This window comes from Strix aluco, chromosome 9 (genome assembly GCF_031877795.1).
Source record: "Strix aluco isolate bStrAlu1 chromosome 9, bStrAlu1.hap1, whole genome shotgun sequence".
Taxonomy (NCBI): domain Eukaryota; kingdom Metazoa; phylum Chordata; class Aves; order Strigiformes; family Strigidae; genus Strix; species Strix aluco.
In genome coordinates, this window is record NC_133939.1 from 4,604,061 (window position 1) to 4,627,556 (window position 23,496).

Consider the following 23,496-nt stretch of genomic DNA (forward strand, 5'->3'; position numbering starts at 1 on the left):
TGGAAGTCAATCACCATCTTCAAGAGGCTTGGGAAGAAAGCTGAAATACCACACACTTCCTACGTGAAAAAAATCCCCAAGCAGCAGATTCCTCTGGGCTATGGCCGAGAACAGCTCCCCAGATCCAGGGCACAGCCAGAGGAGCGCCCGGGCGAAGCTGGAGCTGCCCCGATCCTCGCGCCGGCTCCCCGCCGGGGGCTCCCCGGGACTCCCTCTGAGCACAGCCGGCCCGGCACAGGACGCTGCTCACGTTGCTGTAAAACGGAAACTCACGCTTTTCAAACTAGAACCACTGCAATTATTTTCAGCAGCATTACGATCCTTTCCACTGCTCAGCGTATTTGAGAACAACTAGCCAGGAGGTTAAGAAAACCAAACCAAGCCAACCCTAATTTAAACAATTACAGAATTAGTCATCAACAGACTAAGTAGTATTTAGACAGTAAGTTCAACATATGCCACACTGATGCCCTTAGCAGTTGCAAAATAGAATTAGAAAACTAACATTTATTAAATCAATTTGAATTTTAATATACATTTCAAGAACGTGGCAGCATAAAAGGAAATGTTTTTAGAAACAACCTGAATCTACCATTTGCAATTTTACATTAACGATCAGGGCTCTCCTGTCAACGGTTCCAAAACACACTTGACCTAAATTCTCCGACTTTTGGTACCATATTTAATGCAGCAGTGAGATAGTAGTAAAGATGCCAAGTACTCCCACATTTCTGGAGCAAAGGTACTATGTATTTAATTTAATGAAAAGTCCTAATAAATGTACCATCAACAATCTCAGCAAAACTTAACAGCTCTGCAAAAGCATTCAGAAACAACCCATGCTGTGCAGTTTACTCCCCTTAAATCAGACTCTGGTTTGGCTACTTTTCTTACACGTAGTGGACTAATAAACAGATTTACATTAGTAGGTCACGATCAAACCACCAAATTAGAAAATGGCAGGATCCTTTTGGGTCAACACAAAAATCACATAGAAGTTTAACTAAATACATTTTAATAGGACATCGTTAAATCTCATGAGGGCTAAAAAACACAGATCTTGGGTACTTGGGTTGGCAAATAAAGACAAGAATACTAAGAAGCATTTTCCACCATTTACTCATTATCAAAAATATTTTTCAACTCTTCTTGCAAAACAAAAACAAAAAAAGTACAGACTGGACACGTACATCACATTTTTCTTCCTATGGCTTTAACCCCCCACCCTACCCACCCCACAGAAAAGACGGGGGGAGAAACAAACCAAAACCAACAGAAAGATCTGACCACATTCACAGAAAATGACACCATGGTACACTACAAAACAAAAGGAGGTGTCATTTGTGTCCAAAGGTTTTTGCTTATTTCTTAGGTGAGGAACCATCATTGTACATGCTTTGTGCCAAATCAAAAGACACCTAAGGTTAGGTCGGAAAGCACTGCGGGGGTCGCTGGAGGAACGGAGGGAAGATGGAAGCAGTAAAAGTAACTCCAAAAGTTCACGTACTATTTAACATGCTGTTGAGACAGGGATTGCCTTTTAAATCAGAAGGTGATGGTTTGTGTTCTAGTCAGCCCATGTTCGATTTGTGCTCTGTCATTCAAAGAGGAGAAATTTCAGCTTTCACAAAGTAACCTGACTTTACTAGGCTGCCAACGCAAGACTAAATTCTTCCGCTTGTACTCTTATTTAGGAATTATGCCAAAATAAACCATTTCTGCATACAGCTGAATTCCTACAAAGGTGCCTCCATTTTAACACCTTCTGAGATAAGCTGACAACTTTGTGTTGTTTTTCCTTTTTGGAGCCCTTCAGCCCAGGTTGAAAAGCACTGACCCTTGAAAGCAACTTTCAACGTATTAGTGAAAAATGAGAGGGATTCTGGGTGGAGTAATATAGCTTATTCTGTCTAACAAACATGCAAAATACTTGATCTTAGATAGCAATCGATCCTCTGCCCCAGCTGGAAGATGCCTGTCAGTGAAGAGCTACCCTCAAGCGGACGGGTTCCAGGTCTACGGTGGCACAAACTTAATGAAACACACGCACAGCCCCCAGTGGTGGTAACTGCTGGGGAAGTCTCTGTGTTTTCCAGGCACTAACTGGCAACAGAGGGGGTGAAAAAAAATCAGCCAAGGTGTCTCTCTGTAACCCACAAAGCCCCTTCTCTTTTCTAGAAGCAACAGCAGTGAAATCAGCAGGAACTCAAAAAAAAAAAAAAAAGAAAGAAAAAAAAAAGGGGGGAGGGCAGGGAAGCAGAGAATGGTGCTAATAACACTTGAGCCTTCTTTGTGTATAATTTTCTCGCCCCAGCCAAAATAGTAACGTGTCAAACAAACAGAGTTGGCACAGAGGGCGTAACAGATCAGGAACGTGACCTGCGGAATTGTCAAGAAAACAAAAAAACGAGTGGTGGTGTTAACGGGGACGGAGTATCGGAGTCAGCAGTTCGACGTTCATCGTATCGAACCAGCCGATCTTCCCAACCCTCGTCTGGAGACTGGGCTGCTTTTTGGGCTGTTAGCTTTCTCAATATATTACTAATTTATTTTTATTATTATTTTTAAGCTGTTCCATATAGTAGATAACCAGTTCTCACAATCAGAGATTATCTACCCTTTTCCGAGTGTGTTCTCCAGCTCAATGCTGTACTTCCTACAGGAATATTAGATGATTTTTCTAGTGATGGCGACTAACTGATCAGTCATTACTGTTCTACACCATAATCCGGCACAGTTTAGATGGACTAACTAGATACCACTTTTCTACATTTAAGCAGAAGCTTTGACTGAGCACAAAGCATGACCAAAGTACAATGAGGTTAATATATTCCTTGCCAAAGATCTGGTGATAAAATCATTTACATCAGCAATTGATCTCAAACTATGAGGTGCTGTAAGAACTAAAAACAGTTTTAGGGTAACTCCTCCATTATCTGCAACTATTTCCCAGACACTAATACACATAACATAGCAATGAAAAACACTTGATACAAGTGATCTAAACGCAGGAGCTCCAGCAAGTTAAACAGAACCATAGCTGCCTTAAAACTGTAGCAGTTCCCCTACTGACGGCAGGGAAAAGAAAGAAAGATTCAACAGTCATATCTCATGTCTATAGCTTCATCCAAACTTTTATCATCGTGTGTACTGGCAGCTAAAAACGTCGTTACTGGTGACCCTGTCACATTGATTACACTGGTGCTTGTGCTGGCATTGCGCACCGCAATGCTTGTCACATTAATGCCCAAAGTAAGCCGAGTCTGCTCCAAGGCCTTTTCTGGCACTGCAAACGCCTCCAGCTTCTTCTCCCCATTAGCCATGTATGAGTTTTGGCAGCCACGGCATATGCAGTCAAGGCAGGCTTTGCGGTTCGAATAGCAAGGGCAGCGTTGGCCACGGCATGTAAGAACACTTGGATTTTGGGTGGCACGACCACATTTACACCCTTTCTTTTCTTGTGGCTTTTTATACACAGTTTTTGTTGGGCTTCCTGGCATAACGTTACTGCTAGGAACTTTCTCCTTTGCTTTGTCTTTTGTTTTCAGCACCCCTGGTTTGGCTTTCGGGTGAGATTTCTTAGGGGCATGTTCTAAATTCTTTTTCATGCTTTTGTTAGACAGGAGCACAGTTTTACTGATTTTGGGAGTAGTGCCTCCGTTAGGTACAGTCGCAATAGGCTGCAAAGACATTTTATTTTCCTGTTTCACTGTTACAGGAGCTGACGCTCCCAGTGTTGGGCCACAGATGATGCTGGAAATGGGTAGAGGTTGAACCTTTTCACTGTCGCTTTCTGATCGAGATCGCTTTCTGTTTAACTTAACTACCTTCGGCGTCGCCGCTGTACAGGAGATTCCGTGAGGAGAAGCATCTGTGGACATGAAAATGTTATGGCTAAGAGGTGGGGGAGAAAGCTGCAGGAAAGGGCCGTTAGTCATGTTTGCTTCCAAGCTGGGCTGCAAATTAGAATCACAGACTTCAGTATTTGAAACGGTCTCTAAGCTCCGGAGAACTTCCTCAACGCTGAGGAGAAGCGAGCCACCTGGTTTTATATCTTCACTGAAACTGCAGATGTCAATGCCTGTCGTACACAAGTCACTAGTAGAAACTGTATCGCACACAGGCTGCAGGCTGCTGGAGATGTCTTCAGTTTTTATATACTCTCCAGTACTACAGACATCAATTGTGTTTGTGTGTTCAGGAGAAGGAATATTCACTCCGAGTTTATCTACCGAAAGCCCATTACAATTGGGCAACCCGTTGATAACAGAACCTCTAATATCAATGTTGTGTGTGCTTTCAGGGATTGACGTAAAACTAGCTGGAGGATCAGTTGTGAGTTCTGAGGTTGAAGGTACTGGGGAATGTGTCAAACACAAAGCCAAGCCTGCATCGGAAGATTTTTCTGTCTCTTCGTGGAGTGGTGATCCATCTTTGAGCAAAGCCAAAAGATCTGCGGAACAATCGACTGCTTGGATAATATCTCGTGCCAGTGGAGTTTGCGTTATGTATTCGCAGAGTTTCTTATAGCAGTTCACTAAGATGCTTAACTGCTTATTCTCCTCAAACTGTTCGTAGTCCTTGCACCAGCTACATGACGGTTTCATCATCATCTTCTTGCCTTTACAAGTTTTGCAGACATAATGCTGACATGTGGAGTTGGTAGGAGCAATGGGGTCTTGTAGCAAATTTCCTGGGGAAAAAAGAAAGAGAAAGATTACAATGGACTCAAGGCAGGTTTCCAGGATAGTATGGGATAAATTTTTTGTACTATCAAAAGAATTACCCGAAAAAGTTCAGCAAGTCACAAGAAAACGTACCACCTGAACAACAGCCTGTAAGAAGTTTCACAGCTGCCATATCTGGTTTTAAAACAACATTAAATAAATTAAAAAAAAAAAAAACCATCACACCGTAATTGGTTGCACTGCTGCAGCCTTTAGAAACACTCACAACTAAACCCCTACCAATCCCCTTGTGCCCTTCAGCAGTTTCTTCCATTGAAAATTACAAAACACACCAGATTTCTATGAATTTACCAGAAGCGCAACAATAAACTCCCATGAAGAGCTACTGCAGAGATTTTAATGCAATGAGTGAAAACAAATGGCAACAGAGCAGAGGAAATGTAAAAATGAATGTAAAAATGAAGAATTATCAACGCCAAAAGGGAAGAAGACACTGCAGACTTTGTTTTACTTTTCGTTTAGCTGGGACTAAAAATAGAACCTAGCTTTGTGACAGTCAATGCCACGAATAAAGCACAAAGTTTTGAACTCCGCAAGCAACAAAACCAGTTAAATGGATCCCAATGAATTCTTGTAAACACTGAATAAATCACCTAGTAGTATATTTGAATAAAAATAACATTTAAAAAGAATATTGCTCTCTAATAAATCGCTGTTGTGCCAAGGAACAAGGTGACTATTAACAGAGGTTAATGAGGTACCTCCTGGTTTTCCAATTCACAGACATCTATCAGTGAAATAACACCTGAAATAGTGCTACTGTCATGGCCGTGATGCTTAAATACTTTAAAGGGTCAACACCAGCTCATGTCCTGGGCAGGAGTGAACAAATCAGGAGAAAGGATTTTCTCTCCTGAGATCTTACTGTTATGAATAAAAAAACTAATAAAAATCAGTTGCTAAAGGAATCAACACACCTGACAGCACAGAAAGTTTCAGGCACCCAGTCCTGACAATCTGGAAGGTTATGCCTCCAGATCTCTGGAACTGTAAAAACCTGGAAGAACACTTTTGTTTTTTCTTAAGAACACACCAAATAACACATAAGGGTAAAACAGGAGAGAACAGAGGTAACTGACATTCTGCATAGAAATAATCCAACTAGTAACTAGATCCAGAAAGTGTCAGTATTGCTTTGCTATTTCTAGCCAGCTCTAGGCCAGAAAGATATTCTAACACCTAAATTAAATTTCAGAGTATCTATAGTAATCTACAGCAACAGGTTTCCCCTCCTTTCCAAGCAGCAGATTTTCAGCTTTGATCAGACCTTTCTCCCCATAAGGAGCCTTTGTTGGATGAGTTACAACCCTCAGTGAATTCTCAATCAGATCTTCCAAAGTGAAAACACGCCGTTACAAACAAACGAATAAAATTAAACGATTTGGGAAGAGAAAGCAAAATGCATATATTAGAACAGACTGAGATTAAAAAAAAACGTATCAAATATAAATTTTCTCTCATCACTCACTTGCCAAGGAAATTTTCATCACAGAGACTTTCCGTAAGAGATTCTCGTGATAGCGCTTTGAAGGGATCTAATTAACTGGACCTAGTCGAGCAGAATGAGTTATCAACTAAGTACCAGAGCCCAACCTTTCTACCTTGTAGTACTTTAGTCTGGACTCTGAGCCCTCGGGTAGAAGAGCAAGACATACCATACAAACCCTTGGCTGCAGTAACACTTAAAATACAAAACTTATCCCTCACTCTGTCGCTTTTGTCAAAACATCCCCCCCCCTCTTTCTGACCTAACCCTCTGTACTTTTCATAAATCAAACCACTTTAGAAAATTCCACTTTTTGCATGTGTTTCAATGGGACATTTGCATTAGCACAGTAATTCTGCAACACTCTCGAATGAGGGAGCAGACTACCCTATTTTCCCCTTGAAATCTGAATTCCCTGGTACCTCTTTGGGAAAGGGACACCCTGAACTGTCTTTCAGTAAAAGTGACTTGATGTAAACTGCTTTTTGAGCAACAAATAACAAGAGTCAGTGCTGAAGTCATCATTACGTAGTACTTTTTTAATAAATTGAGAAAAAAATATAATTGTTTAGAAAGTTGGTGGGTGGCACACATCTACATCGTGTCAAATAATGAGAATTGTCCTCAGAGCGCGGCTGGAGCAGGGCCGCAGGGGAACAGCCAGGGTTTGAACACGGCTGATCGAGCGATGCAGCAGGAACACTGAATAGGAGAAGCTGCAGAACAGAGAAAGGTTCAAAGCACAATTACACTCTTCAAGTTAAGCAGGGAAGATTTAAAGCCAACAGATGGAACATGAAGTCACACAATCCAACCTGCAGTGAATTTTTTTTTTTTTTTCCCAAAGTTCCCTTTAAATGACACTATATATGCAGGCAGAGATGTCCATCACAGTCCTAAGACTGGATTTGATTTTGTGAGAAAAGTCCCTAACTCCCATGGGGAAAACAAAAGAAAGGTTTAAATCCCATCAGCGAGTCTCAGAAGTCATGTCCTTCAGCAGAAAGAGTTCACCAACAAGTGTCAGTCCCTTCTGGATCTTGTGTCTTTCCCACAGGCCCAGCAGAAAGCCATGTCCCGACCGGTGCAGGAGGCAAACACACCTCAAACTTGTTCATGGAATGCTTCAAGACTTCAGGAGCCATCCCAAAACTACACGCGTCCACAGCGCCTCCAGGACTAGTACCCAATGGAACGAAGCAGTTGGGCGTGCTCCCCAGGCCACCTGCAGCCTCTTTTTGCTACTTATGATGATCAATGCTTTACAGATTACGAAGCACTAAAATATTTCAGAGATGGGACCAAATAAGCAATATACCAATTTAACTTTTAATTGGATTTAAAAAAAAAAAAAAAAAAAAAGTCATCACCAACTGTGCATTTTATTTCTCCCAAAATAAATTTGGCTGAAACTGTTGAATGGGTGCAAATGCTAAAAGAGGATACTGAAAAAAATGTAAATTTCCAGAAGCTTTGAGAGAAAAAAAGAAAAAAAAAGATGCACAGACAAAAAAAACCACTTTACATGCTCTCACTGAAGGACAGAACGGAGTGAGTTCTATTGGTAAATGCCAGGCAACCTACATGGGAGAGACATTAGGAATGCCTGAGCTGTGGGAATATTTTCAGTTTGAGCTCCTGTCTCATTGAATATTCATTCTTCAGTCAGAGTTTCTCTCTTGTATGGATTATGTGGCACCTATCACTCTTTTTTTAGCTTAACAATACTAAAGCTGAAGAGTCAATCATGAAATGCAAATTCACAGAAAATGAAGTTCCATTACTTTTAATACTGAGGGAATGGCATTAAGTCAGCGACACTGTCCCAGGAAGACAACGGAATCTGGAGGTACTAAACATTCCCAACTGCTGGACTGTACAGGCTCCCAAGGCATAACACACTCATTTGATGCTGCAAATTACCAGATCTTCCCAGATTAAGATTATGAACCCCACTATGAAAATAAAGCCAGAAGGGATTCCAAAATGTTACCTAGCCCATCCTCAAACTCCTCAAAAAGACCACACTGAATTAGACCAAAGATCCAGCTAGCCCAGTGAGCCACCCACTAGTGGCCAAAAGCAGATGCTTAGGGCACAGAGTAAGAACAAGACAAGTAAACTCTTAATACTTGCCCAGCTTCTAACCATTATTAGCTGAGATGCTTCTCACGGGAGATGGCATTTCCATGCACTCAGTAACCCTCAGACTGCCTCATCTCCTCTTTAACTGTCTCACATGTAATCACAGCAGGCTTTGACCAGAAGGTCCCTGGCCAGCTATCCATTGTGCCGAGAATGACCTTTTTGATCTGAACATGACTCTTACCAGTTTCACTCGACAATTTCTGGTTCATGTTGGATGAGGCAGCAGTCAGTCCCTTTCCCTCTCCTCCACACTACTCATGGTTTTAGAGACATCTCCAAGCTCTTTTCCAGACTGTACAGTTGTCCCTTACATTGGATCACCTTTCTCCTAACTCTTCTAGTCTTTTTTTGACATGGGGGGACCACAACTGCAACAATGTTAAGAGATGGGTGAACCACAGCTTTATACAGTGCCATAATAAAGTTCTCCACTTTATTCCAGTCCCAATTTTTAGCATTTGGTTTGCTTTTATGATTAATACTCAGTACTGATCTGATACTCTCAGGGAGTTTTCTATTGCAAGGCCAAGATCTCACTTTTGGCTGGTAGCCATCAGTGCTACACCTTTCTATAAATTCTAAATCTAATATCTAAATAAATATAGATCTGCAAGATATAAAAATGGTGGGCTCTGAGAAGTTAATTTTTTTTCTATGTTTATAATTTATTATTTATCTAAGCTAAATTTTATTTGTCATTTTATTACGCAGTCATTCATCTGCGTAAGATCCTTCCACGATTACTCAATGTGGGCCTTCATTTTCACTACTCTAAGTAGCTTGGTGTTACTAAACTTTGCCTCATCTTTTCTCACCCTCTTTTGCAAAGGGTATATTAATACACCAAAAGCAAAATCACATTCTTACAAAGCCTCCATTAAGAGGCTTTCCTTAAGCAACAGCAGTTCTTAACTATCCTACTTTCAGAAAGGTTTCCTAAACATCTACATTAATGAGTACTTAGCATTAATAAGCAGCATATACAGAGGAAATACTGTTAATATATTATTTACAAAATATTCCAGCTGTCCTGGAAAGGCTGCTACCAGGAGGGAGGTCATTTAAACCACAAGGAATACTTCCTATTGTGTTCCTTAATGAGCATTACTTCACAGCTGCAGGAAGAGGGGAAGCATCTGCAAATTGTATCTCAAAGACCAAAGGGAGGTGAAGAATTGGGAATCAGAGCAATTGTTAGGTGTATACATCCAGCAAATGCCTCCAAATGGGTGAAATTCACTGAGAAGACAGACTTGAATGGAAACAGGTCACCTCCCATTCTCATCTATCCTCAGCAAAGGCAGAAATATAATGCCCTACAAAAGGGGCTAAACACAAGTAACTAATTTATTGCCCTTGGAAAAGCCTACTGAAACATAATATATTGCCTTTTTTAACAACTCAAAATCTTAAGAATAACTCTTAAATTTTAATTTGATGAAGTAAACTAGAAAAAGTTATGATGTCAAATTTTGTTACAAGTTAAAATAAATGTATCACTGGGGTTAATTTCCAACATTTACCTGCCAAAACAGAGTCTTTTATCCTCGACTGCATTCGTATCATCAGAAATCATCCTCGGTTTATAGTGAGCTTTCCACTAGCTTGCTGTGGAACAGCCCAACACTCTACTCCTTTCACTCCCTACCTGACTGAAGTGGTGTATCTGCTACCCAACGCAGAAGTAGGGCTGGCAATCCATGGAGAAGGGGAGAAGACAGCAAGAAGGAAGATAAGAAGGACGCTCCCCTGCTCACCAGTTAATCTGTTAACATCAAACAGTGAAATGACCATGATTTCATTTTTAAACCAAGATTATAAAAAGCTGCTGTGAATTTTGGATTAGTCAGGTCGAAATTCTACAGCTCTGTGAATCTAGCAAGTGTTAAAAACCAGAAGCTACAATCAATCTGATGAAGCACACATATACTTCTATGTTAGACTTAAAATTAATATATGGCAAGCACCTCGAAGTAATAACCCAAACTGGAGACTTAACAGTTGGACTGCTACACTTTCTGCGTTTTCATTTCTGGATTAAACATGATCAGATTGTTTCTACTAAAATAATTAGCAACAGGCAGTAAACTCTAACAAATTGCTAATTCAAGCTTCAGAGTTAACCACCTCCTGAAGGCTGGGAGCTAGTTCTCACCGACTGGTAGTACCACCCGATGGGCTTTTTGAAGTTCAGCTCTCCATCTACCTGCAGCTCAAGCACTTCAGCTGAAGCAGCCTCTGAAAGGAAAAGGCTTGCTCCCCCCCACCTTCCCTGCACTGCTCCCTTCAACCCCACACAGCATCTTTTCATCTAAGAAATTATCAGCTAGATCCGACTGAAGAATAAGTAGCTCAATGAGGTTTCAAAGCAAAGCATGCAAAAGAAAAATACGATCATAAAAGCAGTAGCATTTTCAGAGTTTGGTAAAAAACCTAAAAGCACTGTTTGCAAAGCTATCTGACGCTAGACTGGCAGGCATATGATAAGTAGTGAAAAGGTCTGCTAACCATCTGCAGAAAAATAAAACAAATGTGTAAGATCTGTTTTATATGGGTGAAAGATCTGGATACTTACAAGAAAAGAAGGTAACTAAATACACTCAAAACCAGAGAAACTTCAAGAGAGGTTAGTGTAAGGGACAACTGCCAAGGACAAGACAACAGTGAAAGGTCTCCCTCCACAGATCTCGAGCCCTAACTTAAACCCCTTCCAAACCGTACACTCGAGATGGTGGGCTTGAACCATGGTCTGGGCGATACATTTCACAAATACTGCACCAAAGTCAAGAGGCAGATTCACCTACCCCTGCCCTGACAAACTGTCCCAGTTCAAAAAACGTTTGGCAACTCTTCTCATCATACAGAAACAGGATCACCTGGCAGCGGTGCCACCTATCGCCCAGATATCCTACACCCACTTCCCAGCGTTCAGAAAACAAATCACCATTTGTAGCGACCACACTCTTGGTCGAGAGGCATGAAGATGCAAGACATTTGCAGTATTACTAGCACAAAACTTTGAACCTATGCGTACAAAACACAGATTATAAGTAAGAGGAGATCACAATGACAGCAGTAGAAATGTAGTTATCCTTTAATGTTTTTTGAGAGACAGTTTCGTAAACAGAAACTGTTTTATTCAGCCAAAAACTAGAAATAGAAAAAGTTGCCCAAGACTTTCAGCACACAACCCTTTTTCAGATATGAAACAGTAAGAGTTTACCTGTGAACTAAATGATAGTATTTCTTCCTGAAAATATAATCTTGCTAGATCACTACAACTGCAACAGTGCTGCTAGAATTTGTCCAAAGACATACACAGACACTGACAGATTCCCTGTCAGGTGAAATGGAAACACAGGGGACACACAGGACAGCAAAAAAAAACCCACCCAACTTATTTCAAAGTGTTATTAAACACTCTGCTGGTTGCTGAGTATTTCTGAGCATCCTCCATCAACAAACAACTATGGAAAATTAGCTACAGAAATTATTACCCTCATATAGGGATGGTCATGACTAAAGAATTAATGATTGTTTAACTCTCTGGAAAAATAAAAACAGCACTATTTTTGTCCGAACACCATGGGAACCCAAATTAACCATGATAAGAATACAGTTAGGCTATTTTTCTACATATCTGGAGAAATACAGTCAACCTCTTTAGCTAAAGTTCAAGGAAAAAACCCAGAAATATGACAAGTTGCATTTTAACTGTAGAAGGGACTGTTTTGTTCTCTGACTCCACCCCCTGCATGACAAACAACAGAACATATTTTATCAAGTCCTATGCCAAAGTTATATTTCTATTTGCGAGTCTGTGTGTTTACAAAATCAACGACTGGAAAATTTCTAAATGTGTTTTTAACAAACTAGGTGGCAAAGTTCAAACTTTGTAATGAATAGGCTTTAAAAAGATAGATAAATTCATCTTTTTCACCATCCAATATAAAATTTGCATGTAACGATGTTTTCCAAAAGTCAAGGTTGATGTATTTTAAGAGGTTTTAAATGAGAAAGTTAAATTAATCTTATACCCACAGGAGAAACGTTAACATGTTTCTATGCTGCATAAACACTCAGAAGAGTTAAAACTTGCTTTGAAAGTTACAGATCAAGTTGATTGCATTCTCTGAGCAAACAAAAAAGTAATGAAAACTATTTTTTTCCCACCAAACAAAAATGCTCACACCATCAAGATTAACCATGCAATCTTGAAGTAAGCTGTGCTCTTCAAGGCGACTGGAGAAGGAGCAAGCCCTGTGCTGTGCCTGCAAGGCTCAGGAGACAAAGAATAACAGATTACATCACTGGAGGACTTCAAAGCAAATTCCTCCATAAGAGCAGGGAACTCTTTACAATCTGGAAAGCACAGGGCTCAAGAGAGGTTGCGCTGTGCGTTATTTCTCAAGTCATATACTAGAGGCAAAGAATCTTTTCTGGCCTCACAAAGAACCCAAACATAATATCCAGCAACTGCTCCCTCCGTATTTAGTCAACCTAATCTGTAAATCATAACATAGTAAGAAAACAAAACCAAAGAAATCTGTGTTTGAACACACTATGTCTGTAGACCCGACAACTAAGCTGTCCCAATAAAGATGCCTCTTGGCAACACATTAACTTTTCTTTAAACACTCTGAAACGCAATCGGTTTAATCAATATCCTCAGGCGACCATCAAAACCCGTCCAGGTCTCCCATTGCCTTGGTGAGAAACACACTCTCATCTCAAATCACATCAGAAGACAATACTGCCATCTTCACTCTGCAACCTTCTTTTGAAGCCCACTATCACCCAGCTGTTACGGTGGAAACCACTTCTCATCCTACTCCTCAATTTTGTTCTAAGACAAAGGAGTATTTTTAGTTTAGAAACCAATTTAAATTCAACTGGTAGAACTTTATGTTATCAAAACTTATGCAGTGCAATGCAGACAACCTTGAAAAAGCAGTTCTCCCAGGAGTCACACGCAGGATTGAAAAACAGGAAAGGGAAACAGTGAATTTAAGTAAGGAGATTCTAAGAGGAAGAGAAATCATCCAACATGTTCTTGGCTAAAAATTGGTGTATTCAGAGATGCGCAAGTGGACATTTTATAGACAACTGCCCATGCTGGTTATCTCCAAAACAAGAAGAAAAAGAATACCTGTAGCAGAAAGTATTGGATAAGTACTTAGTCCCATAGTCCATGCTCCCCAATGGTTGTTTCAAAGATTCTGGTTATTTTGCACATCCTTCCGAAATTTAGAAGTCTTTTGGCAGCCATTCATGTAATTTTAAGGGGAAAATAACATACTTTTAAAAACTACCTATATGTGATAGCTGGACAGTATTTTTCACCACTGAAAACGGAGGAAAGAACAAAATGTCAATGAAAAAATACCTACAAAAAAGCACCAATCTAGATCGCCTTTCAAATGTAAAAGGCAACTCTGATCTGGCAGCAAGGATCATGAATCAGCCTTCACTCTCCATAATCTAGGGAGAATGGACAAGGAATGAGAGTTCTAGCCTAAACTTTTCCATCACAAAACTTAAATACGCTTTTTTCACTTTAAAACTCTGATATCCAGGCTTAACTCAGTCATGGCTCACATCCCAAACAGAAAATCCAGTATTATGCATAATTAAGTTCATTGGTTGGGGGAATCTGTTTCTTCCGCTTTCTTCCATCTCTGTGTCTGGAAATTGAATTTTCTAGAAATCTATTTAGGTGTCACCCAACTACCTTCTCTTCTCCAAAGGGCATGACATGACTGCTGCATGCCTCAGATTGTCTCCGTACCATCAGTGAAACAAAGACTGCTTACTCTAGAGCCGTAATTCGCTTGCATTCCTCTCGCTTCCCTTAGATACTTGTAAACATTTTCAGATAAAAGCTTACTGGAACTGTACAGGTCTAATGCACAATCTCCCAATGACAAAGTAGAGCCTAAAGTAATAAGCTCTACTTGGGATGGTAACAACACCACTAAGAGCTACAGACAAGGGGCCTGGAGGAGGTGACACCACGCACTGGCATAGGGGGGAAGCAGTCGGAACTGCAGAAGCAATGAAAAATTAGCTCAGCGAGGAGCAAGGAAGAGGAGGGCCCTTCGCAGGTCCAACACCACGGACAAGATGGTACAAAGATGCAAAATTTTACACTATTCAGTATACCACCAACAATGGAGAAGTTTCAAACCTAGCCAGCAGGAGTTCCATAAGACTCAACTTACATTAACAGTATAAAACTTTCAAAAATTAGACTAATACTTTTACACAAGAGCAGGATGGAAATAACATCCCTACACTAATCTTTGTATAAGAAAACAAAAAGACAACAATTCTTTTAAGTTTTTTTGGTAATCCATGCCATTCCCCATGTCTGGGAGTTGCTTCCATTTAGCCTTCAACCCTCTAACTAAAATTATCAAGAGCTATCTCAAAACACTTGACAGGAGCTGTGTAAGGTACCAGTCAGTACTGTCACATTGTTCCTTTGTTCCTTCCCACCCCTTAATCTCCCTTAAACCACATGTTGTCTCACATCCCCTTACTTAGATTACAGGATGTTTAAGGCAAGAACTATATTCTTATCCTGTATTTCTACAGCACAAGCTACAGCTGGGTTCCTGGCCAAACATCAAGTGTTGTCCTAAAGCCATGCAGCTTTTCAAGCACTTTCACATTTTAAATCAAGAATAACAATCTTTCACGCACCTTTTAAATATCTTTCAGAGGTTCCAGGATGAAGTATTCCACAGATAAAAAGCTAAGCTGATCTGACTGGCAGTCTGTCTCTTACAAGCATTTTAATTGAATTTCAAAAAAAGGCTGTTAATGCTCAAAAGCCCTGAACCTTGGAATGACTTGCAGTAACCTACATGTTACTTGAAACAGAGAAAGGCACTTTTAAGAAGATTTTATCCCAACAGGCGGTACTTTTAAAACAAGTTTGTTCTTAAAACAAATTTGTTGCATAAACTCTACTATTTTTAAATTAAATGTGGTATTAGCATGCAATTTAATAATAATCATTTTAGTCCAGAGACTGAAACTCTGATTTCACATCCTCAAAACACAGAAGTCACGTACCGTCTGTCTAATGCACACTCAGGAGTAGTTCTTTTTAAGTTTTAAAAGCTCTAGGAAATACTGTCTTATACATCCCTGTAAAAGGATGATGCATTACCTACAACACCATCTAGGAAACTATCACATGGTCACACTTAAATCCTAGAAACATACACCGCCGTACCATCAACATAATTTTACCTTTATAACCCATTAGGTAAAACAGAGACCTCAAATCCACCTCGAACAGATTTAGTTGACTTACAATGGCATACTGTATTTACGTTATGACTTTCTACTGATAGAACTTCATGTGTGCCAATCTGAATCTAAAATCTGAGCTTTAATTAGAATTTCATAATTACGTGGGTCCAAAAACTTCTGCCAACCCTACTATGTGAGCTGGTTTCAAAGACTATCAGATCAAAAGAAAATGAGTTGGCTTGTGTCTAGTGCATTGAGAAAGTAGCAAAAGCACAATAATGTTAGCTGATTTATATAGCTGTCACTAATTTCTTCTAAAAACAATTCTCTGAAATTAAAGGGACAATCTTGACTGCAGAATTAATACCTACAGCATAACAAAGCATTACAGAATGCATTCAGGGAGATTAAATACTGAGGAAAGGCTGATGACATAAGAGGTGCTAATTTGGGGAGTAATTTCCCAAGGGAAGTCCTACAAGTCCAACACTTGAGACTTTATCCAAGTGTAGGGGTTTTATGTGCTACTGGTAATTCATGCAGCATTTCTCCACCAAAACATTTACAGTCAAGACCCCACTCCACTAAGATCTGTGCAAGAGAAGTGCCAAACACTCACAGTTCCATATACATGAACTGTTACCCAGGTATTTGGATCTCACAGTCTAAACAGACAACAGGGTAGAAAGAAGTGACCATCTGAAAAGCTTCTAAATATTTTTAAAAAACAACACTGTAAAGTTTTGGGTGGTCACAGCACTCACTCTTGTGATCATGACATCTCACAAAGTAATCTTTACTTCAGTACTTTACCTTTTAAAACACTGAAGTTAAAAAGGTTTTGATACTTGGATAGGCTTTAAACCACCTTAAATACGCAGAAGGTGTAACAGCTCTTAGCACTAACATGTATAAGAGGAAAAAAAAAAGTATTTTAAAAATATCATAGCAAGGTCAGAGGGCCAAAGAGCAGAAGAGGCACCAATATTCACCCATGACAGAAGCTGGAGAAAAGAAACACAGAAAGCAAACAAGAAAAAGAAGGCCGAGTTGCCTCTACCAGTCTGCACTGACGATTTATGACGGCTGGTCAAACCCAGAGTGGACAGCTTTGTCTTGGGCAGGACCACTCTCCCATGACTAAGTGCCTGCAGGTTTAAGAGACACTTTACCAACTCTGCAGGACAGAAACTGTATTTTACTGTCTGGCTTCACAAAGAGCCTGGTATTCACTGAGGCCTCTGTATGCTACCACACCACAAACAGGAGTCCAAGACACAGAGAGGTAATACTGGGGAATCACTCCTAGACAACATATTTGAAACAAACAGTGGCTACAGTTATCTGAAAGCTAGCCACAGCAGAAAAAAAATATAAGCCAAAGCAATAACCTTCAAATTCAAATAAAATAAGGGATGAAGAGAGAAAGTGGAACCATCAAGAAGTAGTTTGTATGTAGGACTATCCATGGAGGCACAAGTCAATAGAAGAAAACAAACTAAAAAGCGTGGTTTGCTCTAACAAACTAAGAGCAACAGAAAAGCCAAGCAAGAAAAGCCAAAGAGTGGAAAAATAGCTCAGGAATTTGGGCAGGGACAAATTAAAGATAGATGGTTTCAATAGCACAGAGTGTAAAAATAAGACTGCAAAAGGCCAAGAAGGGAAGAAGTCAAGGCAAGGAGAACAAAGAATACACTTGAGAAGACCAGTCTTCTGAAGCAGAGAGGCCAAATAGCACAGTAGTTAGAAACATCTAGTTCCTACGTAAATATCTTATTTAAAAAAAAAAAAATCAGAAAAATATTAGCATATTTTTAGGCAAAAGCAGTCTGAGGATTGACCAAAACCAAGAAGGATTTATGGGGAAAAAAAGCACAGTTAGGGATTGGAATTAACAGGGCCTGTGATAATAAGCAAGAGATAAAGAGCAGAGGTGCATCAATATTGACATCAGAGTTACGTGAGAAAAAAAAACTTAGATAAATTATTTCAGGAAATGACGATGCAGTGATCCTGGGAACAGGCTCCCTCTTTCCCAGTACAAACAGATCTCTATTTTCTAAGACTTTAAGTGGGAGGAGCCAATCCCTACAGGATAGGAAGCATCCAACACTAGCTTAGCAGCCTCAACAGCTGAAATCCTGATCCTGTAAATAAATATTTAACTTTATAAGCCCCTGTAATTCAATTAAATCTTAGTGTGACCACACACATCAGTAAAGATAAACACATGCAAACAGAGTCCACTCTGTTAGGAAAATAGAAACACACACAGGTCCAGGATTTAAAAACTACCAGAGGGGAAAAAAGGAGAATTAACAAAATTAATCAACTGAGAGGTCTAACAGTTCAGACTCCCTGTCCCAACACTGACCAAGGCTTCCAAGGAAAGTTCAAGAAAGGCTGACAGCTTACTCCAGAGCTTCCTACCAGGAACGGACACGTGCCCCCACTTCATAAACACAGCAGAAGGCAATTCTTTCCCCATGTTCCCCAGACTGTAATCCTGAAATTCCGGATGCCTGCCTTTGCCCACAAAATGCAGAATACTCTTTTTTTGGGGGGGAGAGTGGGGAAATCCGAGCAGACTTTCAGCCTATTTGCTTTTTATGGTAATTATTGTTATAGGACAATTATCTGCTACTCACACACACACAAAAATCCAAACACTGTTTCTGTGTGCTTAAAATTCCTGGCTTTCAATCTGAATTACTTGTTTGTTCTCCACATTTCAAGGAGGGGAAAAAAAAAGTAAAAAGTTCTTATTTCCCTGCCTCTATGGTCTGTATATTGAGTATCTTTTACCACGCTTGCTCTTAGTCATCACTTTTTTAAAGCAGTTAACTCCACTATACCAGGGTATTCCAATAACCACTAACAACTACCATAACCTTTATGAAATAAAGGGACCATAAAGTGTTGCGTTTTGGGGAAAACAGGCTTTCTCAACAAAAACAACAATTATTGTCTATACAGCTCGCCAGGCTATTAAATATACAGCCCCCCAGCGCCTTTCTACCTTTTTGACCAATATCGCCCGCAGATTTCCCCCCTCTTCGGGTTGTTTTTCACACGGGGGGGGGGGGGGGGGGGGGGGGGCGGGTTTAAACCGAAGACTATTTTCACTCCACCTTTCCCAACTCGCAAACCAACCACGCCGCTGCCCGCGCTCCCCCCTCCCCTCCCCGCCCGCCCGCCGCCCCCCGCGGGAGAACCGCGGCCCGCCCACGTGGGCTCCGCCACCGCCCCCCCGGCGGCGAGAGGCTCCGCGGGAGCGGGGACTCCGCGGCGAAAAGGCTGAGCAAAAGTTTCCCGGGCCGCCTCGGGGCGTGAGCCCGGCTCTCGGGGCGGGGGGGAAGAGCCCGAGCGCGGCGCTTCCTCCGGCGGTCGGGCCGGGCCGGGGCGAGGGCGGGCGGCCGGGGCAGCGCCGAGGCGGGCTCCCCCCCGCAGCACGGCCCAGGGCCGGCCCGCAGCGCCGTGCGGAGAGCCCCGGGGAGGCGGGGGGGGAGGGTGGGGGGGGGAAGGCGGCTCATTGTGCCGGGAACAAAAGAAAGATCCTCACCGCAAACGCAGCAGGAGAGGGACTGCCTGAAGTAGGGCAGGAGCTTGTTAATCTCTGTAAAGGACTGGGGATCCCCAGGGTCGTAGTTGAGCACCAGGCGGCTCGCTGAAACGTAGAGAGCAGTGGCATTCACCGGGTTCATCGCAGCCGCTCGCACGCCGCCGGCTCCGGGATGAGAAGAAAGCGCGGCGCCGAGTCCGTGCCGGCCGAGGGGGCAGGTGGCCCCGGGGCGGGGGCAGGCCGGGTGTCACCTTGGTCCGGGGCCACCTGGAGCCGCGCGGCGGCGGCGGCAGCGCGGAGGCCGCGGCGGCCCGGCGGCCCTGTCAGAGGGGCCGCGCTGGCTCCTCCTCCGCCTCCAGCGGGGCCTCGCTCCCGAGCAGCGGCCTCGGCCCGCCCGCAGCCACACAGCGCAGGGAGGCGGCGGCGCTACTCCAGGCTGCGGGCCATGCCGGGCCGCCCTCCCCCGGGCCCTGCTCCTCGCCGAGCGGACGCTTCCTCAGCGGCGGCCCGGCATGGCGGCGGCCGCAGGGAGGAACCGCGAAGCCAGCTCAGGGCGGCGGCGGCGGCGGGGCCGGGCCGCGCTGCCCGATCCGGCGGCGGGGGAGGGAGGCGGATGCACCTGGGCCTCAGCGCGGCCGCATCACCGCGGCGCCGCCGCGGCCTCCTCCGCGGGGCCGGTGGCTGCTGGCTGCGCGGCCGCGGGGCGGGCGCCGCTCGCGGGGCAGGGTCCGCCGCCCGATCCGCGCCGCAATGTCAATAGCAACCGTTAGATCCAACCGTCACTGCGGAGCCATCGCCGCTGCCGTCTAGCGCCCAGCACTGCGCATGCGCGGCCGGGCCGCTTCCCTCCCCGCAGCGGGGGCCCATCCCGCGGCGCGGGGCGGGGGGGGGGGGGGGTGGGGGCGCGCGCGGCGCCCTCTAGCGGTGCCCGGGCGCGTGGCCGCGGGGAGCGGGGGCAGCCCCGGTCGCCCTCGGCCTGGGCGCGGCAGCGGCCGGCGGGAGGGAGGGGGCGAGCGCTGGCCGCAGCGCTGGCCACAGCGGTCGCCACAGCGGCCGCCTCGCCGCGCCTGCTCCGCTCCCTCGCCAGGCGGGCGGGGTCGGCTGCCCCCCCTGCCCGCGGCGTTGAGGCTCTCCCCTCGCTGGCGGCCCCCGCCTCACGGGCCGCCGTGTCCCCGGAGCGGCCGCGCACGGCCGCCGCTGCCTGCGCCTGTCATGGCGAGCGCCTCCGCTCACCTCTCAGGCTGAGGGCTCGGACCCCGCCTCTGCCTCAGGCCATCCTGGAACCTGCAGCCAGGCCTGACAGATACTCCAGGCTCCCGCCGGGGCTTCAGACCCCGGGGTACCGACTGGCCCCGTTCCAGCCGGCGGGGAGCGAGTCCCGCCCGTCTGCCTGCCGAGGGAGCGAGCTGCGGGGCCTGTGCGGGTCTGGGAGGCGCTGACCCAGGCGCTCAGAGCACACCCTGCTCAGACGCGGGCTGGGTGCCCCCGTGGACACCGCCAGCTGCCCGCAACCCGGCTCTGGAGGCGGAAATCTGTCGCAAGTGTCCCTGCTGCCCATACTCAGGAGACCCCCCCGCGGGGATCCGCAGCAGCGGATGCACAGGCTTGGGGCAGGTGCGAGCAAGACGTGGGCACGGGAGGGATTTTTTATCTTTGCCAGGTTTTAGATCACTGGGGTCGTGTGAGAGGAACTTCCAGTATTTCCACTGTAAGCACCACCGAGGCCATTCCACACACCCCCACTGGCAGTGCCATCAAGGCAGCCCCCTCCCTGCTTCTCTGTTTGGCCTTTCGGGGAACCGTCTGATAGAACCTCTCCTTTCCCCCACTTGTCCCTCTCCGTGTTCACCTAGAGTTGTCCCCGTTAAGCTAATCAAGGAGTTCCACCTGTACTGTTCCTTGTTCTCTTCATGAATCGCCCCAGCTTTCCAACCCAACTCAAAACGAGCGTGCATACAAAATACAGGAATCTGGGTCTTGACTCCAAATACACGTTTAGCGCTTCTGGTCCTCCTCAAGCTGTACAGCTCATTCTGCACCTGACACTCTTTTCACACACCCCACGTACAGCCCCTGTGTGCTCAGTGCCTCCCCCACATTAACACACATACCTACACCACCCCCACCTCCCTTCTGACCTCTCAGCAAATGCTCAACGTGCCGTCTCTGGACCATAACTCCTTGCACACATTCAATCCCTAACTCGACCTTATTTCATGGCACAGCACCTTCACTCTCTCAGCCTACGTGTCTATTGCCTGTAAAATGCCCAATTTCTTCTTCCAACTTACTGCCAGGAACACCCTATGTGCTGAACCAAGCCAACAAACTGAAATAACATTCAAGAAATTTCCCAGCGAGTACACATTCTCATATACACCACCTTGTATCGCATCCTCTGCCAAACACAGAGTGTCCTGAACACGCTCGTCTCAACCCTTCCAACTTTATCTTGTGCTGCTCTGGCTGTTATGCAAGGAACTTACGTGACACTCGACATCCAAAGAGTTTTACCAGTGTTGTCTAATTTCGGGGATATATTCCTTCAGGGTATTGTGCATGAGCTGGATTCCGCAGCTGCCCTCAGTAGTGTTCCAGGACCAAACCTCAGTATCCCCATCAATGACATTAGCCTGCGCTATTCTTACATTCCCTGATAGAGCTAAATAAGTAGGTCTGAATTCCATCTAAGAACAACTGCAATCCTAGCAAGGCGGATAATACAAACTCTCTAGAACTGCCAGTAAATCTTACTCTTGAAAATTATGGTAACAACTGAATAATCAAACATGAAATTGCAAGAGTAGGAAGACTGACTAGTCATACCCTTTTGACCAGAGGAAGCCCATAGTGCTTTTTTTCCCCCCTATTGCTAGCTTATCTGCTCAATTTGACTTTTCTTCTAGTCAGACCCTTGAGTTGAGGGTCCACATTTCTAAATAGTGCAGTCCAAGAAGCAGATATAACTTTTCCTACCTCTGTTGATTGTTTCTTCTAGTCTATCAGCATCACAGTTCTGGAGAATGAGTCCTGCTATCCAAACAGACTGAGTTAGGTCCTCAGGTGTTTGTAATCACCAGGGCAAATAGAGTGGTAAAACTAGACGTTAGGGTCCTGAGTGCACCAACAGGCTCTGCAACCTCTTCCCCCTGCCCCCAGGGGTTTGGGTGCTTGCTAGTGCATCAGGCCCGCTCTGATGTGGTACAGCTGTGTGACCTTGGATCAAGCTGCTGAGAAACAGCCAAGCTGTGAGAAGTTTCATCTGGGCCCTCTCTGCTGTGCCTTAGGAGCTGCCTTCAAGCACAAGACCTTGCCCTTTCCTGAGCTACGCTGCATCTGGCCTGCTGACTTCTTTGACCTTGGACCTGCCTCATTGCTGTGGACTTCTGGCAGTCACTGGGCTCACCCTCGTAACTGCTGCTGGACCTGCTCTGCTCTTCTTGTTCAGGTACTGTGGGACCGTGTTTCTTATCAGTGATGATATTGCCCCTGCCTGCTTTGCTCTCACCTTCCTGGCTCACCTTCCTCTCTGCAGTAGCTGCTCTTGCTGCTCCCTGCTACTAAAAGCCTTGGGGCACAAGTGTTCTTACTGCTCATCTATCTCTCCAGCCAGTGCTATGTGCTTAATATTGAACAAGCCCTGAAACACTCAATAAACTATTTCATATGCCAGTGGAAGTAACCTTCAGTAGCCAACCCCTCTCTTCTGCTGGGAGAGCGGCAGAAAGAAAAGCTTAACGTGTAATTCCTCTCACATGTCCAACTGCTGTGGTTTTATTTCTACTTCCATGCCATGTCTTTCACCTCCCTGGACCCATCTGCCTTGGGAGACCATTTTAAGAGACCTGTGTAGGAAGCAAAGACTCTTCTTCAAATTGGTGAAGAACAGCTAGTATTTCCAGAGAGGTAAAAAGGGGAGGGGAGCATACAAAAGAGGACAGATGGGGCATTTATTTAGAAAACTTAATGCAAACACTACTTTAAAAAAAAAAAAAAAAAGGCAAAAAGTTTTTTAAGTGTTTTTTTGGTGTCTGAAAGTCAGTTCAACATTTCAAACCTGGTGCTGTCACAACATACCAAATTCCTTGGTGTTGGACAGCAAACAAGTTGCTTCTCTTCACTCTGGAGGTTACAGACTCTGGTAGTGCTGTATCTTTAAGGGAAAATATCAACTGAGAAGAAAAAAAAATACTGGTCACCACCTATACTGCTTCTGAATGCTTGGACATGAAGAAACTGGTGGGGTTTTGTGTTGTTTTGTTAGGGGGTTGTTTGGGTTTTTTCCCCTC

General features: G+C 44.1%; 1 protein-coding gene across 1 annotated transcript; it reads right to left on the reverse strand.

Moving 5' to 3' along the window:
• Positions 1–998: 998 nt before the first annotated feature.
• MSL2 (MSL complex subunit 2) lies at positions 999–19,998 on the reverse strand. The gene is made up of 2 exons (XM_074833497.1): positions 19,208–19,998; positions 999–4,693 (listed from the first exon to the last, which is right to left on the reverse strand). The coding sequence occupies exons 1-2, from the start codon at positions 19,347–19,349 to the stop codon at positions 3,096–3,098; spliced, it is 1,740 nt and encodes a 579-aa protein (XP_074689598.1). The 5' UTR covers positions 19,350–19,998; the 3' UTR covers positions 999–3,095.
• Positions 19,999–23,496: the final 3,498 nt, after the last annotated feature.

Coding starts and splice junctions, on each gene's coding strand:
- MSL2 (XM_074833497.1), bottom strand. CDS start 19,349: ATGAACCCGGTGAATGCCACTGCTCTCTACGTTTCAGCGAGCCGCCTG. Junction 4,694..19,207: donor CCTCTCCTGCTGCGTTTGCG/GTGAGGATCTTT, acceptor TTTTTTCCCCAG/GAAATTTGCTACAAGACCCC.